Below are 18,624 nucleotides of genomic sequence, written 5' to 3'. Positions count from 1 at the left end.
GTTCACATAGGCGCGACCTGACTTGCCGGGGCGACCTGTGAAGTCGCGGTGCGCAGCACGCGCCGCAACCTCCAAGCGACATGCATGGACTTCATTTCATTGAAGTCAATGCAGGTCGCTCCAGGTTGCCCTAAAGTAGCTCAGGACCCTTTTTCTAAGTCGGAGCGACTTGTGTCGCTCCTATTAGAACGGGTCCTGTGCTAATCTATGGCAGGCGACCCGCTGCGACTTGTCAGGAGACCAGGTCACCTGACAAGTCGCCCCAGTGTGAACCGGCTCTAAAAGAAAAAAAAAAAAAAGGGATGAAAACAAATCTATATAAAAATAAATAAAAAAAAAAACACAATCTAGTCTATGATGTTTTGGGCTAGCAAACTAAATATAATTCAATTAGGGGTTAGATATTTAATTGCTGGAGTTTTTCCTCTCACCTGTGGCTCCTAGGACGGTGATAAGTTTCTTGCTAGCCATGATGGATGAGGACGCAGAATGTTCTGGAGACAATAGATGTGCTTGTATGAAGGTCTACAGAGTTGGATTGCCTTCTTATAAGTATGCAGAGGTGGTTCTTAGAAGCCTACAGAGATGGCTGGTCTTCCTAAAAGTCTGCAGAGGATGGTCTTATATGGCTAACGAGGTGGATGGTCTACTTATGAGTCCACAGAGGTGGATTGCTTTCTAGCAATGTGCTTTACCCCAATGACTCAGCACAGCACACCTCTCCCAGATAAGGGACTATAGTGGAAAAAGGATTTGTTTAGGTTGTAGATGAAAAAAATGATCTTTTCATTCAGTGGCGACATTCCTGTTGGGTGTATTCTCTGTAGGCTTTGTCTATAGCTCAAGCAGCCAATCATAACTTCCTGCATTTACCAGTTATCCAATCAAATGCTGAAAAAGGCAGTTGCAAATTCTCTGCATTAATATCTAGTCTTGCAAGTCATATCCTTGCTGACTCATGCTGACATCCTACAAATGTAAGGTGTACACCGGCTCCCATTGTTTGGGTTTTTTACAAGCTGTCATGTATTTACTAGAAACTAGGATTAGGAGTTTGAAGAAAGTTTAGCTTTTGCCTCTAGCCATGCAAAGGAAGAGGTGAGACTCTAAAGCAGGTGGAAACAGCACTAAAAACTAGTGATGAGCTGATTGGATTACCAAGACTGTGATTTGGTGCAAATATGGACCACCTGTGGTTATTGGATGCTTGCCGCATGTTGTCGATTTGCTGCACTCTGCATAGTCAGCTTGTAATTGAATCCAGAAGACCCCTTACCAGTTTATTACATTGTAGGAAAGCAGGACCATGCCTGAATGCACCTCTTTGCAGACTATGAAGCCAACATCCTTCCCTGGTCTGATGCCAACTAGGTAAGCCAACAGGCAATAATGGCACATGCATCACCTATCACTTTTATGGAGATGCCTTATCAGGACTTTACTTTGTTACTAGATCAGGGTTGTCAAAACTTTCTAAATAAAGGGCTAGTTTATTGTCCATCAGACTTTAGGGGGGCTGGACTGTGGGCAGTGGAAGTAGAAAACTCCCTTGCATCAGTGGGATTAAACAATGCCTAAGGCTCTGTGGTCAAGTTCGTTTGTGCCCGATCCCGCCAGGAAGTCGACACTGCACTCCACTAATCACAGGTAGTGAGACATTTCCCGATCTGTGCAGCGGCACGTACGAACTCGAACACGCCCGAGCTCGTCCCTGCATAGCACCTATGGTCACCTCTGTTGGTGTCAGTGGAAGGCATGGTGTCTCATCATTGTTGTAAGTTGGAGGAATAGAAGAATAACCCCCCTCTGTTGGTGTCATTGGAAGGCTTGGTGTCAGTGGGAGGAATAGAAGAATAATCCCCCTCTGTTGGTGTCATTGGAAGGCATGGTGTCTCATCATTGGTGTCAGTGGGAGGAATAGAAGAATAATCCCCCTCTGTTGGTGGAAGGCATGGTGTCTCATCATTGGGAGGAGTAGAAGAATAATGGGTTTGTGTTTGCAGAAAAAAAATAAATAATCCCCCCTGTTGGTGTCAGTGGAAGGCATGGTGTCTCATCATTGGTGTCAGTGGGAGGAATAGAAGAATAATCCCCCCCCTGTTGGTGTTAGTGGAAGGCATGGTGTCTTATTATTGGTGTCAGTGTGAGGAATAGAAGAATAATTCCCCTCTGTTGGTGTCAATGGAAGGCATGGTGTCTCATCATTGGTGTTAGTAGGAGGAATAGAAGAATAACCCCCCTCTGTTGGTGTCAGTGGAAGGCATGGTGTCTCATCATTGGTGTCAGTGGGAGGAATAGAAGTATAATCCCCCTCTGTTGGTGACAGTGGAATGCATGGTGTTTCATCATTGGTGTCAGTGGGAGGAATAGAAGAATAATCCCCCCTCTGTTGGTGTCAATGGAAGGCATGGTGTCTTATTATTGGTGTCAGTGTGAGGAATAGAAGAATAATCCCCCTCTGTTGGTGTCAATGGAAGGCATTGTGTCTCATCATTGGTGTCAGTGGGAGGAAAAGAAGAATAATCCCCCTCTGTTGGTGTCAGTGGAAGGCATGGTGTCTCATCATTGGTGTCAGTGGGAGGAAAAGAAGAATAATCCCCCTCTGTTGGTGTCAGTGGAAGACATGGTGCCTCATCTTTGGTGTCAGTGTGAGGAATAGAAGAATAATCCCCCTCTGTTGGTGTCAATGGAAGGCATGGTGTCTCATAATTGGTGTCAGTGGGAGGAAAAGAAGAATAATCCCCCTCTGTTGGTGTCAGTGGAAGACATGGTGCCTCATCATTGGTGTCAGTGTGAGGAATAGAAGAATAATCCCCCTCTGTTGGTGTCAGTGGAAGGCATCGTGTTACACTGACACCAATGATGAGACACCATGCCTTCCACTGACACCAACAGAGGGGGATTATTCTTCTATTCCTCACACTGACACCAATGATGAGGCACCATGCCTTCCACTAACACCAGCAGAGGGGGATTATTCTTCTATTCCTCACCCTGACACCCGCATCCATCTTTGCCCGTCTTCCTTCTGGGTCTGCGGACTCTGGCTGCATTACTGGCCGGAGCCGCGGTGACGTCACTCTCGCGCATGTGCGTGGGAGCTGCCGGTCACGGCACAGGGCTCTGAAGAAACAACACAGGCGGCCGTTTCTTCAAAGCACATGCGCCGATTACGTCATCGGCTGCATGCAATGTAAATATCTCCTAAACGGTTTAGGAGATATTTACAGTACCTATAGGTAAGTCTTATTAAAGGCTTACCTATAGGTAAAAGTTATAAAAGTGGGTGTACAACCACTTTTAACACTGGCAAGGGTGCTTCAAATGATCAGTTTTTATTTATTTATGGAAAACCTTTAATACCAAAAGAGAAAAAAAACAGTTTTCTGTAACTGAGTATAATGTGTGAGCTGGAGTTCAGCTTCAAATTGTAAGTGTATTCAAATCTGCTACTACATCTAACACACCCCTCAGACTGACAATGCTGCTGTCCAAAGGTGTCCTCTGCGCTTCTTCATCCAGAGTGGGGGCACTCTAATACAGGAGGTGTGTTACAGGTTTGGTGGTCCAAAAAAGTCCAAAGAAAAGAAAACAAATGCAGCCACCACATCTAATGATTGGTAAGCTGCAATATATTTCATTTTTTGTTTTGGGTTTAATACTGCTTTAATGACAGGGTCTCTTTGAACTTTCTACACAACTATGTAGTGCGAGGACCTCCCTGATTGGATAATAATTAAAAGTCTGATCCTCCTACTATAATTTTATTGTATAAAAGCAGCTGTGCACAACTGGTGTGGCTGGCGTTAGATTTAGTAGAGTGAGAGCCTACTCCAATAATCAATTCCATTGATAGCCAATCAGATGGGCTATTGCATCACACAGTTTTTGGTAAATCTAATGGTGATTGTACAAGACCATGATGTGTGTGATTGGCTTTGGGGAGATCTTTATACTGTAGTCCCCTCCCTGTACATAAAGGACCTGAAGATGCCTCGGGTCTTTCAACGATATTATCACGTTTTAGTGGATTGGCCCTTTGATATATTCATTAAAATCATATACATAAAGATAAACTCCATTCAATAATAAATATAGCATAGTCAAGTGTGGGAATATTTCTCTACATTCTACTCTTTTTCCCTCTTCTGGCATGTCAATATCCAAGTATGGATCCAACTATGCCTGTTAGATATTAGATACAGACCATGGAACGACCAATAATACATCTGGCTCACGGTTTATTAAAAAAAAATATTTTCCATTGTTTTCACTCTTTACAGAATGCAGCCTTGTTTTCCTCCATCCAAGGGCGGAAAGCCTTGACCTTGGGGTTGAGCTTGTGGGTCGCTTCCACGTCCCGTTCTGGTCGCATCATGTAGAACCGAAACATGTCAGCCATGTGCTTTGCTCCATGGGCGATGCGCTTCTCGAAATCATCAGGGTGGATCTGAAGGGGCAATAAAAGATTAGGATCTAATCAGTGGTGGTGCTCCATGGGCCGGGGGGGCAGCAGACGGACCACACCATACCCCCACCCCCCGGACCACACCAGCTCCAGCCCACACTGGGCAGGCAGCGGCGACTTCCCCCTCAGTCTCTTCCCTCCTCCTCCTCCTCCTCTGCTCCTTGGCCAATAGCATGGCTTTTCCTTTCGGACAATCGGGAAATGGGTCTCAGGACCCGCTTCCTGATTGGCCAGGAGAAGAATCAGTGTGGCAATAGCGAATATTCATCATGAGCTATTGTCACACAACTGGGTGGGTTCAGGGCGCAGTGCTCTGCGCCCCCCAGCCCACCCATTTTTGAAGCCTATTAGAGCCTCTGGCTCTAATCACGTGCTTCAAAAAAAAAAAAAAACCCCATTGGAATCCATGCGTCCGGCGTCCTGCATGTAGATTAGGAGGCCGGACGCATGGATAGGGGGGGTGGCGCCCCTGCGTCCCCAATGGATGGGCTGCCACTGGAACTAATTCTTATCCTCCTGGACCCTCTCCGTCCTACCAAGCAGGGCTGGCCCAAGACATTGTGCTGCCTGGGTCCAAAAATTAAATGCTGCCCCCCAAAAAAATAAATCATGCCCACCAAAAGGCCCACACAATTTTATTTTATATCATGATAATTAAAACTAAAATAAATTCATCAGGAAGTCAGATTTTATATGCAACAGCACCTTGTCTACATGCACAATTATAGGACATAACATTATGTTCAATTCCAAGCAACAAATTCCAGTATTATTTTGTTTGTCTGAATGTCCGACGTCATTGCGCACACCACAATCGCATAAGGAACGTTCCCCGGAGGAGACCCTCTGCCCCCTCATACTCATCAGTTTGCACTATGGACGGCAGTATGAGATGGGGAAATGCCACCAATATATGGGGAGAGGAGACGGAGGGGGACCTCATCACTTCACCGGCCTAGAAGCAAGATAAAGAGATCGTTTATAGCCTGGAGGGCTAGACAAGTCTGATAGGTCTTGGTGCTATAAGGCACACATGACCCACAACGTTTGGTGAGTGATCGAATCTTACCTTTGCCATTTGGATTCACTATTGCACTGAGCACCTGCACTTTATTCAAGAAGTTTTGCACAGAAGAATCATAACTTATAAATATATTTTTTTGTATCTATTTTTTTTTGCACAAAAAAAAAAAAAAAATTTCTGCATATATGTTTTTCCCACATATTTATTGGAACTTTCACTGAAAATTCACTAAGGATTTATTGGAATATTTTGAGTTCAAACATTATATTTTTATATGTATTATTGTCTATTGTGGAATATTAATTTAACACTGTATATTTATATTAACTTAAAGCAAGCGCTATAGGTAGCCTTTTAGACTACTCTCCTACAAATGCCACCAATAACCCGCAAACTGATGACATAAAACTGCTGGGAATAAAATAAATCTTGGGCATCAATTTGCTGTCCCTCTCAAAGTTCTGCCTGGGTCCAATGGACCCAGTGGGACCCATGTTAGGGCCGGCCCTGCTACCAACCCATAGAGTTCCTTTTTTTTTTTAAACAAACATGTTATACTTACTTCTGTGCAGATGGTTTTGCACAGAGCAGCCCCGATCTTCTGCTTCTCGGGTCCTTTAATGCTCCCTTAAGGCTGGCTCTCCTGGCCCCTCCCTCCTGATGAGTGCCCCCACAGCAATCAGCTTGCCATGGGGGCACCCAAGCCAAGTCACAGCTCCCTGTATCGATTCAGACACGGAGCCACGACCTGGCCCCGCCCCTCTCTCTCCTGATTGGCTGAATTATTTTGATTGACAACAGTGGGAGCTAATCGCACCACGCTGCTGTCTCAGCGAATGAGGAGGGGAGTCCCAGGCAACTTAGACACTCCTGCAACATCCCTGGAAAAAGATGGGCTCAGTTAAGTATGAGGGGGGCTGTTGCACACAGAAGGTTTTTTTTTTTATCTTAATGCATTAAAATAAGAAAAACCTTCTGCCTTTACAATCTCTGTAGCCCACAGACCCTTCTTTTGGGACCCATGAGGTCACACCTTCTTGGCTCCGCCTTCTAGACCAACTACAGGGGGAGACCTTGATCTTTCTTTGATGTTATTCAACGGATGTTCCCCACCTTCTCTAACATGATGTTATATAACACTCAACACATGTTCCCTCACACTGATAACCAATGATTGGACAACCCAGGAACCAGGTGGAAGACCTTTGGGACTCTAGCCTCCCTTAGTAGCCTATTTCTCTTTACCTTCCAATCAGTGCCGGGACAAGGTCATCTAGAGCCCAGGGCGAACATGCCAAACTGCGCCCCCCTCCTTTGAACAATATGTGTCAGAAAAACCCCCCCACAAAAACACTGAGCACTAATCTGCATGCTTGCTCCCTAATCCATCCCCTGCTGAATTAACCCTGCTCAGCACTAATCTCCCCCTGCCCCATCCCTCAAATGCCCCCAGTTCCAATGGCCCTTCTACACCTACAATTTCCCCTTCAAGTACACATCATCTTCCCTCCTCTTCAACTCCCCCCTCCCAGCACAAATACCCCCCCCCCCCCCAAATCCTTCCTCCTATCATAAATCTTCTTCCCTCATCCCCCCTCCCAACACAAATCCCCCTAAATCACCACTTTTTAGCACTCTAGTCCTAACATCCCCTCCTAGAACAATACTTACCCCCGCCACCCCCACAAATGCCCCCTTCCAACACAAATCCCCCCCCCAATCTCCTTGTGGTGCCCACCCCCCTACTTCACATGATATCACAGTGTCCAGGGCAGCCTTGTCCCGGCCCTGCTTCCAATCACTGTCTCTAAAGGCTCGTTCACACAATAAGAAAATCGGATGAACATTTTCGTCCAAAGAATTTTCGTACAATTTTCGTATAGTGTGTACACAACTTTCCACAGCAGATTCTGAATTTTTGTAGAAAAAATTCTCGAAGAGACAAACTCCAAAATTTTTCTTGTATGGAAGAAAACGAACAATTTTCGTTTAATGTTTTTTCGTATGATTTTTGTACAAGAAAAATCAGAAAAGAAAGACAGCGAATGACCAGAAATAATAAACAAAAAAAAAAAAACCTTTGTCGTACGAGAATTTTCGTTCATCGGGTTCCGACTTGCTGTGAAACAACGAGGAAAATCGGACGATCGTTCATCCGATTTTCTTATAGTGTGTGCCCCACTTAAATTTTTAATTTTACTATACCACAAGGCTTATTGTAAAAATCTTTTTTTTTTAAAATTGTATAAATATTACTTTAAACAGATAATGAAGTCATTGACTATAAAGTGTCATACTTGCATATGCTAGCCACGTAGGAAGTTGACCCTGACTGTCCGTAAATAAATGTATGAAAGAGTCAAAATGACAGGAATTTGTGTCAATCATCTTTGTTCCTAATTGGAAATTTCAGCTGGTATGCAAGGGATGAGAAGAATCAGTACAGATAAGGCTTACTATTATTAGCACAGTTTAGAGCATTGCGTAAATTACTGGAAATCTGTAACCAAAGGCTATTATTTCATGTAAACCGATCGTTACCTTGGCATCTTTGATGGTCTTTCCAGTGACTTCAGACATAATATGCGCATATTGTGCCACTGTTAACTTCTCTGCGCTGAGTCCGATATTCTTCCCGTTATAGTGGGATGGATGCTTCAGAATGCTGACAACACATGGACCTAAATCCTTTACCGAGATTCCATCCAGGGGGACGTCACCCATCGGGAGGTCTAATATCAACATAGATAAAAATGTAATTTCAGCTTTATTCAGGTGGTGTCCCTCTCTCTTTCTCCCTTCCCTTGCTTTTTGTTTTTTTTCCAGTATTGATATGACTTAACATTTTCAGTTCTACTTACAGTTGTTCATTAAGTCCCCGCCCCTGCAGAGCTTCTTCCCACTGCAGAAGCTAACCGCATCCAGTTAGATACCATTTTAATAAAGGCATTGTTCTTTGGCTTATTGAATAAATCTATCTCTCTCTCTCCTGAAAACCCTTAACAGCTGAATAGATGATTTTTTATTCCTTATTCCCTTTTGTCTATGTAAATAAAATTTGGTTAGAGGCTAAGTTCACACTAGCTGCGGCCGTGGGTCCCAGCAGGAGTCCAGTGCACCCCCGTTCTCCATTTCAGGTCTGAATTTTTGCCTGAATTTGCACCTGGAACAGAGCTAAAGACGCACAGGACCCTTTTCCAGTGCGGACTATGGCCGCCCCGGAGCTGTGTGAACCGGCTCCATTGAGAGCCGGTCACAGTCTTATGTCAACGTGAATTGGATGTGGGGATTCGCATCAGTGTGAACCCAACCTTAAGTGCCAGGAATTTCAGTGAAGCTTAGGCAGGGCTTTCATCTCACCACATGAAATTAAGAGCTAGTGGGAAGGACAACAGATAGTTTTCTAAACTTGCAGTGTTTTTTTGAGGGGGGTAGGATCCATGGCAGTGGTGGTGGTGAGAGGGGTGGGATCCATGGCAGTGGTGGTGGTAGTGAGGGAGGGGGGATCAGGGGCAGTGGTGGTGGTGGTAAGGGGGGGTGGGATCAGTGGCAGCCATGGTGGTGGTGGTGGTGAGAGGGGTGGGATCAGTGGTGGTGGTGAGAGGGGTGGGATCCATGGCAGCGGTGGTGAGGGGGCTGGGGATCAGTGGCAGCAGTGCTGGTGGTGAGGGGGTTAGGATCAGTGGCAGTGGTGGTGGTGAGGGGGATGGGATCAGTGGCAGCGGTGGTGGCGAGGGGGATGGGATCAGTGGCAGCGGTGGTGGCGAGGGGGATGGGATCAGTGGCAGCGGTGGTGGCGAGGGGGATGGGATCAGTGGCAGCGGTGGTGGTGAGAGGGGTGGGATCAGTGGCAGCGGTGGTGGTGAGAGGGGGTGGGATCAGTGGCAGGGCTGGTGGTGAAGGGGATGGGATCAGTGGCAGCGGTGGTGGTGGGGAGGTGGGATAAGTGGCAGCGGTGATGCTGAGGGGGGTGGGATCTATGGTAGTGGTGGTGAGGGGGTGGGATCTGTGGCAGTGGTGGTGAGAGGGGTGGGATTTGTGGCAGCAGTGGTGGTGGTGAGGGGGGTGGGATCTGTGGCAGCGGTGGTGAGGGGGGTTGGAATCTGTGGCAGTGGTGGTGAGGGGGATGGGATCAGTGGCAGGGCTGGTGGTGAAGGGGGTGGGATCAGTGGCAGTGGTGAGGGGGGTGGGATCAGTGGCAGCGGTGGTGCTGAGGGGGGTGGGATCTATGGCAGTGGTGGTGCCATCCTCCCCCTACCACCACCGCTGCCTCTTACATAGTAGCTAATCTTGTTATAAAAACACACTGTCCTCCATCATACAAAAAATATATACTGTATATACTGTGTGTGTGTGATAGATAGATAGATAGATAGATAGATAGATAGATAGATAGATAGATAGATAGATAGATAAAAAAAATAACATTCTCAGCCACCTACTTAAAACATAGGATTTCCCATCTGCGCACTTATGCGGCTTATAATCGCCGAGGAAGTTCTCATAGTAGAAGGAAAGCCTCACGCTGGTAAAGTGACATCCAACATGTCGGAAATATTCCTCCACTTCTCCTTTGCCATCAAAATGATGGACGCCCAGTTTTCCCCCTGTCAGCTTTTTCACGTTCTCAAGACCGCTGTAAACCACGTGCTTCAGGCCTAAGCGCTTGGCGAGATCGGCCACCAATTTTCCCTAGGAGAGAAGAGGACAAAACAGTTCCTCAAAGTACGGGGGAAATAGACTGACGTCTGAGATCACAGGTCTCTTATATGGTCAGTCCGACCAGAAGTAATATTCCAAGGAAGAAAAAAAAACACACAACGCCATTTTTACCTCTCAACCTGCTGAGATTGGAGAAGAGAAATCTTAGCACAGAATATTTAGATAAGGGACACACCCATGTCACAACCAAATGCCAAGGATCAATTGAACTTCAAACAAACAGCTAAATACACAGATGAATTACAAATATGGGAGCTGATTCACCTGCCAAAGGATTTGTCTTTCTTTCCATCCAGTCCTGAGATTAACACAGCTCTGCCACACAGCACAGCCCTGTCCGACAGGAGAGGAGACCTGATTTATATCTGCTGCAGTTGAGTGACACTTACAGGTCCAACCTGTGAATGGACCATAAAAAGAGAAGCAGCAGACTGATGAGCTCATCACTCTGTCACTTTGCTCACTCCTCCTATCAACTGGCTCCTTGCTGGCACAACTAATTGGCTGCTTGAGCTGCTTCTCCCTCTTCCAGTTTGAGCTTACCATTGTTTTCAGCCAAGATTTACACATTTGTCACATAAGATTCCATTAAAAAATGTCTGGCTATTCATTACAGGTACTCATATAGCACTATCAACTTACACATCTCTTTACATCTACAAGTGTGTCTCATAATATTAGAAGATCATCAAAAAGTTAATTTATTTCAGTAATTCAATTCAAAAAAGTGAATCTCATATATTTTATATAGATGTGTTACACACAGAGTGATATATTTCAAGCATTATCACTGGGCTTGGGGAGCCATGTCATCTGCTGGTGTTGGTCCACTGTGTTTTAGTCCAAAGTCAAAGTCCAAAGTCAGCGCAGCCCTCTACCAGGAAATTCTAGAGCCCTTCATTCTTCCCTCTGCTGACCAGCTTTATGGAGATGCTGATTTCATTTTCCAGCAGTACTTGGCACCGCCCACACTGCCAAAACTACCAATACCTGGTCACATGATCATGGTATCACTGTGCTTGATTGGCCAGCAAACTCGCCTGACCTAAACCCCATAGAGAATCTGTGGGGTATTGTCAAGAGGAAGATGAGAGACACCACACCCAACAATGCAGATGAGCTGAAGGCCGCTATCAAAGCAACCTGTGATATTGCACTCCGCCTGTGACAGGAGGAGCCATTACGCATCGCGATTGGCTGAACAGGGCGCCACTGCATTCTGATACCTGCAGCATTCATGTCAGTCCCCTGCCTAGAATCCTTCCACATGCTGATGAGAGGTGGGGATGGGACCGGACCAGCATGTGATTGTAGGCAGCAGAAATGAAGAACACAGAGGTAACCTAAGATGGGTCACCCTGTAACCTTCAACACCTCTTCCTAGGTAGCCAAGCCACCTAATCATGCCATGCCTCCTTCTTCATGCCTTGTATCCTTCTTCATGCCTTGTTTCCTTCTTCATGCCATGCGGCAAGGTATGAAAAAGGAGGCAAGGCATGAAGAAGGAGGCAAGACATGAAGGAGGCACGGCATGAAGTAGGCAAGGCATGAAGAAGGAGGTAAGGCATGAAGGAGGCAAGGCATGAAGAAGGAGGTAAGGCATGAAGGAGGCAAGGCATGATGAAGGAGGCAAGACATGAAGGAGGCAAGGCATGAAGAAGGAGGCAAGACATGAAGGAGGCAAGGCATGAAGAAGGGGGCAAGACATGAAGGAGGCAAGGCATGAAGAAGGAGGCAAGACATGAAGGAGGCAAGGCATGAAGAAGGAGGTAAGGCATGAAGGAGGCAAGACATAAAGAAGGAGGCAAGACATGAAGGAGGCAAGGCATGAAGAAGGAGGTAAGGCATGAAGGAGGCAAGGCATGAAGAAGGAGGTAAGGCATGAAGGAGGCAAGGCATGAAGAAGGAGGCAAGACATGAAGGAGGCAAGGCATGAAGAAGGAGGCAAGACATGAAGGAGGCAAGGCATGAAGAAGGAGGCAAGACATGAAGGAGGCAAGGCATGAAGAAGGAGGCAAGGCAAGATGAAGAAGGAGGCATGGCATGATGCCTTAGCCTCCTTCTTCATGCCTTGCTTGACTTCCTTCATCATACTATGCCTCCTTTTCTTCATGCCTTGTTTCCTTCTTATTATAAATATACTGGTTTTCATATAATTTACATGTAAAACAGGTATACTGGTTTCCCTCCCTTCCTCCCTCTTCGCCTCCCCCCCCCTCATTCCCCCTCCCCCATTAAAAAGGTAGGGGAATACATGGGCAGGGCAAGGGAGGTGGGGTTAGGGGCGGGGCCAAGGGGTGTCAAAATGAGGTTTCGCCTAGGGTGTAAAAAATCCTTGCACCGGGCCCTGCCTCCATGCCATGCCTAATTAATGCAATAATTTGTGCAAAAGGAGCCCCGACCAAGTATTGAGTGCATACTATACTGTACATGGACATACTTTTCTGCATGCCAACATTTCTGTATTAAAAATACTTTTTTTTTTATTGGTCTTATGTAATATTCTTTTTTTTTGAGATACCAAATTTTGGGTTTTCACTAGCTGTAAGCCATAATCATCAACATTAAAAAAAGAAATGCTTGAAGTACATCACTCTGTGTGTAACACATCTATATAAAGAACGAGTTTCACTTTTTGAATTAAATTACTGAAATAAATTAACTTTTTGATGATATTCTAATTTTCGGAGATGCACCTGTATATTCACATCAGTCCCTACCCTCAAGGGGCTTACAATCTAAGGTCCCTAACTCCCATTGTAGGGCCAATTTAGACAGGAAGCAATTAACCTACCAGCGTGACCTTGGAGTGTGGGAGGAAACCCACGCAGACACAATGAAAACATGCAAAGCCTGTGCAGGTAGTGCCGTGGTTAGGATTTGAACCAACGATCCTAGGGTTGATAGACAGAAGTGCTAACCACTTAGCCACTGTGGTTAAGAGAAAGCTGTGTGTATCTTGGGTGAAAACATTAATAAATAGACCCCCCAGTAGGCAGGGGAGGACTGGGCCAGGGGGCAGGGGGGCAATTGCGCCCTGCGCCGCTCTGATGCCCTGTAAAAAGGCTGCACCACTTCTGCCACAGACATGCATAAAGAATTCCTGGTGAATAGAAGTAAAAAGTCCCCATTGCTGACCTACTGAGTGCGGGATGAAGACAAGGACAGAGTGCAGATACCCCCCCTCCTTCCCAGCATGGATGGTGTAAACTGTGTCAACTGTGTATGAGCAGAAGCCGGTTCCATGCTCCATTGGAGACCCTCCCCTGGTCAGCCCCAACCGAGCTGTCCCAGCTCCCCCCAACCGCCCCCTGCTGGCCAGGTTGGGAACCCAGATTCGTCTGGTGGGTAGAGAGTACCTGGAGCAAAGCATGAGCCTGGAATGGGGGTCAGAAGGAGGCAGGGAAGAGGGAGAGTGAAAAGGGGGCCTATGGACTGTACTTTTCCCCTGGGCCAAAAGGTGCCAGTCAGCCCCTGCCAGTAGACATATGCGTAATCACCTCTACTCTTACTTATATTAGCACTTAAAATAACCCAAACAATAAACTAAAGGATAGACTAAATGCCTGGTGCAATATAAGCAATGTTGGCATTAAAATAGTACATGTATTTTTCAAATCTCTAACCTAAAGCCAGAGACAGCCAGGAAACTAGCTGTTTCAGTATCCCTTTCCTGAACTCTTTCCAGTGTATATTGCAGTAGTACTTTGTGGTATAATATTGCAATTCCTGTTAGTATTTACCTGGGTGATTTCCTTGGTATGGTCGTGGTCCGATGCATTGGTGACCACAAAAGCTCCATGAGCTCCTTTTAGTGCGGCTTCCAAACTCTTCTCATTGTCCAGATCCCCAGCTACCACCTCTGCCCCGGCTTGCTTTAGCTTTGCAGCAGCTGGTTTGCTGGGGTCCCGGGTCACTGCCCTGACCGCAAAGGTGCAGTCTTCCAGTAGAGCACAAGCCACCGAATTACCCTGGGCACCTGCAAGAGAAAGTGACCCTAATTATTTAATATCTTGGTTATAAGACAAGTTTGGTGTACAGAGACATCCCTTGACTTCTTATTTATCTTGGATCAGCGTTTCTCAACCTTTTCACCACAGAGGAACCCTTAAATAATTTTAATGTTTTAGGGAACGCCTATTAATAGTTATTATATCTGCTATTCACAGTACATTAGCACGGTCAGTACGTTGTAGCGTTAATCCTAAGTCTCGGTTCACACTAGGTCGCTCCGACTTAGGGGGCGACCTGTGAAGTCGGCGCGATTTGCACTGACATCATAAAATTAATGTCTATGCAAGTCGCCTCCAGGTCGCCCCGAAGTAGTACAGGACCCTTTTTCTAAGTCGGAGCGACTTGTGTCGCTCCTATTAGAACGTCTCCTGTACTACACAATGGGAGCGTGATGGACCACGACTTGTCAGGCTGACAAGTCGCGGTCCAAGTCGGATCAATGTGAATGCGGTCTAAAAACTGCTCTCTCTAATAATGAAATTTAAGTTAAAAACAAATAATTATACTGACCAGAAAGAGAAATAGAGCTAAATGCCCCCCTTCATTGAGGGTCAGTGGAGAAATGTCTCCTTGGATTGGTCGTCAGTGGAGAAGTGTCCCACTTACATTGTAGATCAGCAAAAAAGGGCCTCTTACATTTATAGTCAATGAGCTGAGAGACATCTCTCATTACTATAGGAATATATTTTATTTTAGTAATCAGTGGAGACCTCCTCCTTACATATCCTTAGATTGGCAGTCAGTGGAGAAAAGTCCCACTTATATTGTAGGTCAGCAGAGAAGGACTTCTTATTTTTATGTTTATGATCAATGAGCCAAGGGACATCTCATATTGGTGGACAGCTGGAGGAAGACTATCCTTTACTTTAATGGTCAGTGGAGAAGCCCCCCCCTTTACATCTCCTTAGATTGGTGGTCAATGAAGAAGGGTCCCACTTAAATTGTAGGTCAGCAGAGTAGGGCTTCTTACATTTATGGTCAAAGAGCCAAGGGGCATCTCATATTGGTGGACAGCTGGAGGAAGACTATCCTTTACTTTAATGGTCAGTGGAGAAGCACCCCCCCCCCCCCTTTACATCTCATTAGATTGGTGGTCAATGAAGAAGGGCCCCACTTATATTGTAGGTCAGCAGAGTAGGGCTTTTTACATTGATGGTCAAAGAGCCAAGGGGCATCTCATATTGGTGGACAGCTGGAGGAAGACTATCCTTTACTTTAATGGTCAGTGGAGAAGCCCCCCTTTACATCTCCTTAGATTGGTGGTCAGTGAAGAAGGGTCCCACTTATATTGTAGGTCAGAAGAGTAGGGCTTCTTACATTTATGGTCAAAGAGCCAAGGGGCATCTCATATTGGTGGATAGCTGGAGGAAGACTATCCTTTACTTTAATGGTCAGTGGAGAAGTCCCCCCCCCCTTTACATCTCCTTAGATTGGTGGTCAATGAAGAAGGGTCCCACTTATATTGTAGGTCAGCAAAGTAGGGTTTCTTACATTTATGGTCAAAGAGCCAAGGGGCATCTCCTATCAATATCTTTTACTCCTCCTGCCCCCATAGCTTGCATTAACGGTCAGTGGACGAATGTCTTCACAATGGTGGACCATTGGAGGTAAAATATCCTTTACCCTAGTGGTTACATTAATGATTATTCAAGGAACCACTAGCAGCCTCTAGAACAGTGATCTCCAAACTGTGGATTGGGCGCTGGATGTGGCCCTTTGTTTATGTTTATCTGGCCCTTGAGGCACTATTCCATCAACTGATATTAATGACAGAGTACTATTCCCCCTACTGACACAATTAATAGGAAACTATTCTTCTAATTGGTATCAACAATAGGGCACTATTCCTATTCCAATTAAAACCTCTACTCCCACTGGCCACAGTCCAGCTCTTCTAAAGCTTGAAGGACAGTAAACTGGCCCTGTGCTTGTAAAGTTTGGAGACCCCTGCTCTAGAGGAGCCCTGTTAAGAAAGACCGTCTTGGGTTCTCCAACAGCAAGCTCTCCCTGCCATAATTCCTGACCACTTGGAAGTTTTGCTTGTTCCTACCCATTTTTATGTGTTCCAGCTCCACCTTTTGCATTCTCCATAATAAAAAAAACTGTCAACGAGAGTGGAAGACCCTCAACAGGTGTGCAGAGATTGCACTAATAGAGTCCCATAATGACCAAAGAGACTGTCTAATGGTTTAACTCTCCAGATTGTGCTAAACGCTGTACTATGAGGTTAAGGTAGATTGTAGATTAACCTACATAGTAACAGCCCTACAGGCTAACAGTGCTAATCACTGAGCCTCTATGCTGTTGCGACATTCAGTCATTTACTTACCAGTGGCCCCAAAAACCACGATGATTTCCTTTCCAGCCATGGCGAATGAGATAAGAGGCGAGTGGTAATAAATTTACCAGAAGACAAAGAACCCTCAGCTTTATATAAAATTAGGGTGCCCACTCCTTCTCTCACTTTTCTATTCATGCTGCCCATGTGACTCAGCAACGCAAACATTTCCCAGGCCAAAAAGTTGAAGCTGGTCCAGATCTCCAGATCCAGATCTGCCCGGAATGCAGTGTTTTGTTCTCTGATTCCATAGGCAATTATTGTTTGATCCCTGTGCACACAATCCAGGGTGCAGTGTTTTACCTGTGGAAGCCCGCCAGCCAATCAGAGCCTTCGTGGTTAAGATGCAGCGCTCTTCCGTAACGTTATTGTTGAGGTGATGAGATTGACGGGCAAAAAAGAAGGATTATAAATTACTGAAGCAAACAATCAACGGGCTTGGTTCTATATGTTAAGACATGAAAGGTTTCAATGTGTGTAATTTAGGATTATCTGTTCATGAAGTAAAAATTACAAAAAAAAATAAATGCAAGTTGAACTCCATGAAAGACCATAAATGTAGGTGAACAATGGCAATCTTGTGGTTTACCTGAAACATGATCTGCTTTATTTAACCATTACCACCTATCAATCCATCCATCAAGGTTGGTTAAATAATGCCCCTGGCCCTGCTGCTCCAATTCATACAACTAGCAGCCAATGCCCTCCCCACAGCACAGGGTGGTCAGTGGTGTATCAACCCCTCATAGTGCTTAGTCTGTAGTCCTGATGTCATAGATAGAGTAGGTGGGTTATTTCCTATAGATCCCCTTAAGTCTTTATCTGCCCATAAATGCACCTGCTGGATTATGATCTAGTCCTGCTCAGCCAATGAGCACTGCCTATAAACCCTCCCAAGGCTCTGTGTCAAAGCATCATAGAACATCCATTAATTGCCCGAGGGATATGACTAAGGACACCTTACAGATCCCTCCTCCCTGTGATTAGAGAGACATCAAAAGTTTGCAGATAAGTATTGACATCATGGTAAGTTAAAGTACAAATTTCTTGACTCCATTTGTAGGCAGGTAGAGTTTATACTGCCCCAACCAGGAGGGTTCCTGTTAAATGTGTTTCCAGTTTTGTTATTGGCAAGCTTTCCTGAGTCTGACCCCTTAGTTCTGTGTGTTTATAAACAAGGGACAGGGGTCCGGACCTGAGGCCGAAAAAAGGGGTACTGAAAGTCCAAGGTTGCTGCTGTTACCGGACTCTGCCCTGTTGGCCTGCAGGATATGCCTGGAAGAAGACTGGGACGTCAGCTAATGTACATCCATCCCCGGGATCCTTCTGCAGCCTAAGGGGATTGCTGGGACTTGCGGTCCACTGTGAAGATGCCAATCCTGGATTTTGCCATCATGAACTCTCTTCTGTGCAGGTATGCTGGGGCAGCCACAAGCCTGAGTTAGGGAGTAGCTTAGGGGAAGACTGTTGCCTTTGTTTATTTGTTATGCCACATTATTCAAGTAAAGCTGTTCAATTTTTGCCTTTTTCCAGGACTGAAGTTCCTCAAAGGGTTTTATGCCAGTAACTGGCACACAGCTTGGGTCAACCAAGCACATTTGGGTATGAATACATTAGTAGAAGAGTTAATACAGTGTGAGGATACAAGTTGTTACCACGGGTAACAAAGGTTTCTCTAGCAGCCTGTCATAAGAAGAATAGCTTCTAGCAGGAGGAGTTATTGGCACGCTCTTCGTGAGCAGGTCCATTTTCCATAGCATTGGCAGCAGATTAGCGCAGCAGAGGTCCCCAGCCTGTACACAGGTATTGAAGAGAAAGAGTTAGGTGAGGTGCACGCAAAAAGTCCATACATGGATTCCATACCATTTCTGGGAGTGAGGTAGCTGTGATACTCTGGACAGGTGAGGAGAGCATTGACGCTTTATGTCCCTCCTAAATGTATCCATAACCATGGTGGTGTATATTACATTGAAAAAGCTTATTAGAGATCAGTTGTCTGTGCAAATAAAGATACCCCATGTTTAAGGCAGTGACCCTATCTCAAGTGCCTAATGTAGC

At 45.6% G+C, this 18,624-nt stretch overlaps 1 protein-coding gene across 1 annotated transcript in view; it reads right to left on the bottom strand.

The window, feature by feature from the left end:
• LOC309558549 (uncharacterized protein) overlaps positions 1 to 16,681 on the bottom strand; it is a 40,897-nt gene extending 24,216 nt beyond the window's left edge. Inside the window, exons 1-7 of the mRNA XM_082261628.1 lie at positions 16,558 to 16,681; positions 13,958 to 14,193; positions 9,935 to 10,184; positions 8,034 to 8,224; positions 4,275 to 4,450; positions 719 to 735; positions 432 to 494 (exon numbers count right to left, since the gene is read on the bottom strand). Coding sequence (XP_082117754.1) covers positions 432 to 494; positions 719 to 735; positions 4,275 to 4,450; positions 8,034 to 8,224; positions 9,935 to 10,184; positions 13,958 to 14,193; positions 16,558 to 16,597 — 973 coding nt within the window. The 5' untranslated portion in view covers positions 16,598 to 16,681. The remainder of the gene's footprint in view (positions 1 to 431; positions 495 to 718; positions 736 to 4,274; positions 4,451 to 8,033; positions 8,225 to 9,934; positions 10,185 to 13,957; positions 14,194 to 16,557) is intronic.
• Positions 16,682 to 18,624: the final 1,943 nt, after the last annotated feature.

The sequence above is a fragment of the Pelophylax lessonae genome (genome assembly GCF_965119305.1).
Source record: "Pelophylax lessonae genome assembly, chromosome: 6".
Taxonomy (NCBI): domain Eukaryota; kingdom Metazoa; phylum Chordata; class Amphibia; order Anura; family Ranidae; genus Pelophylax; species Pelophylax lessonae.
Note: the sequence above shows the minus strand (reverse complement) of the source record. Positions and strands in the feature narration are given on the sequence as shown.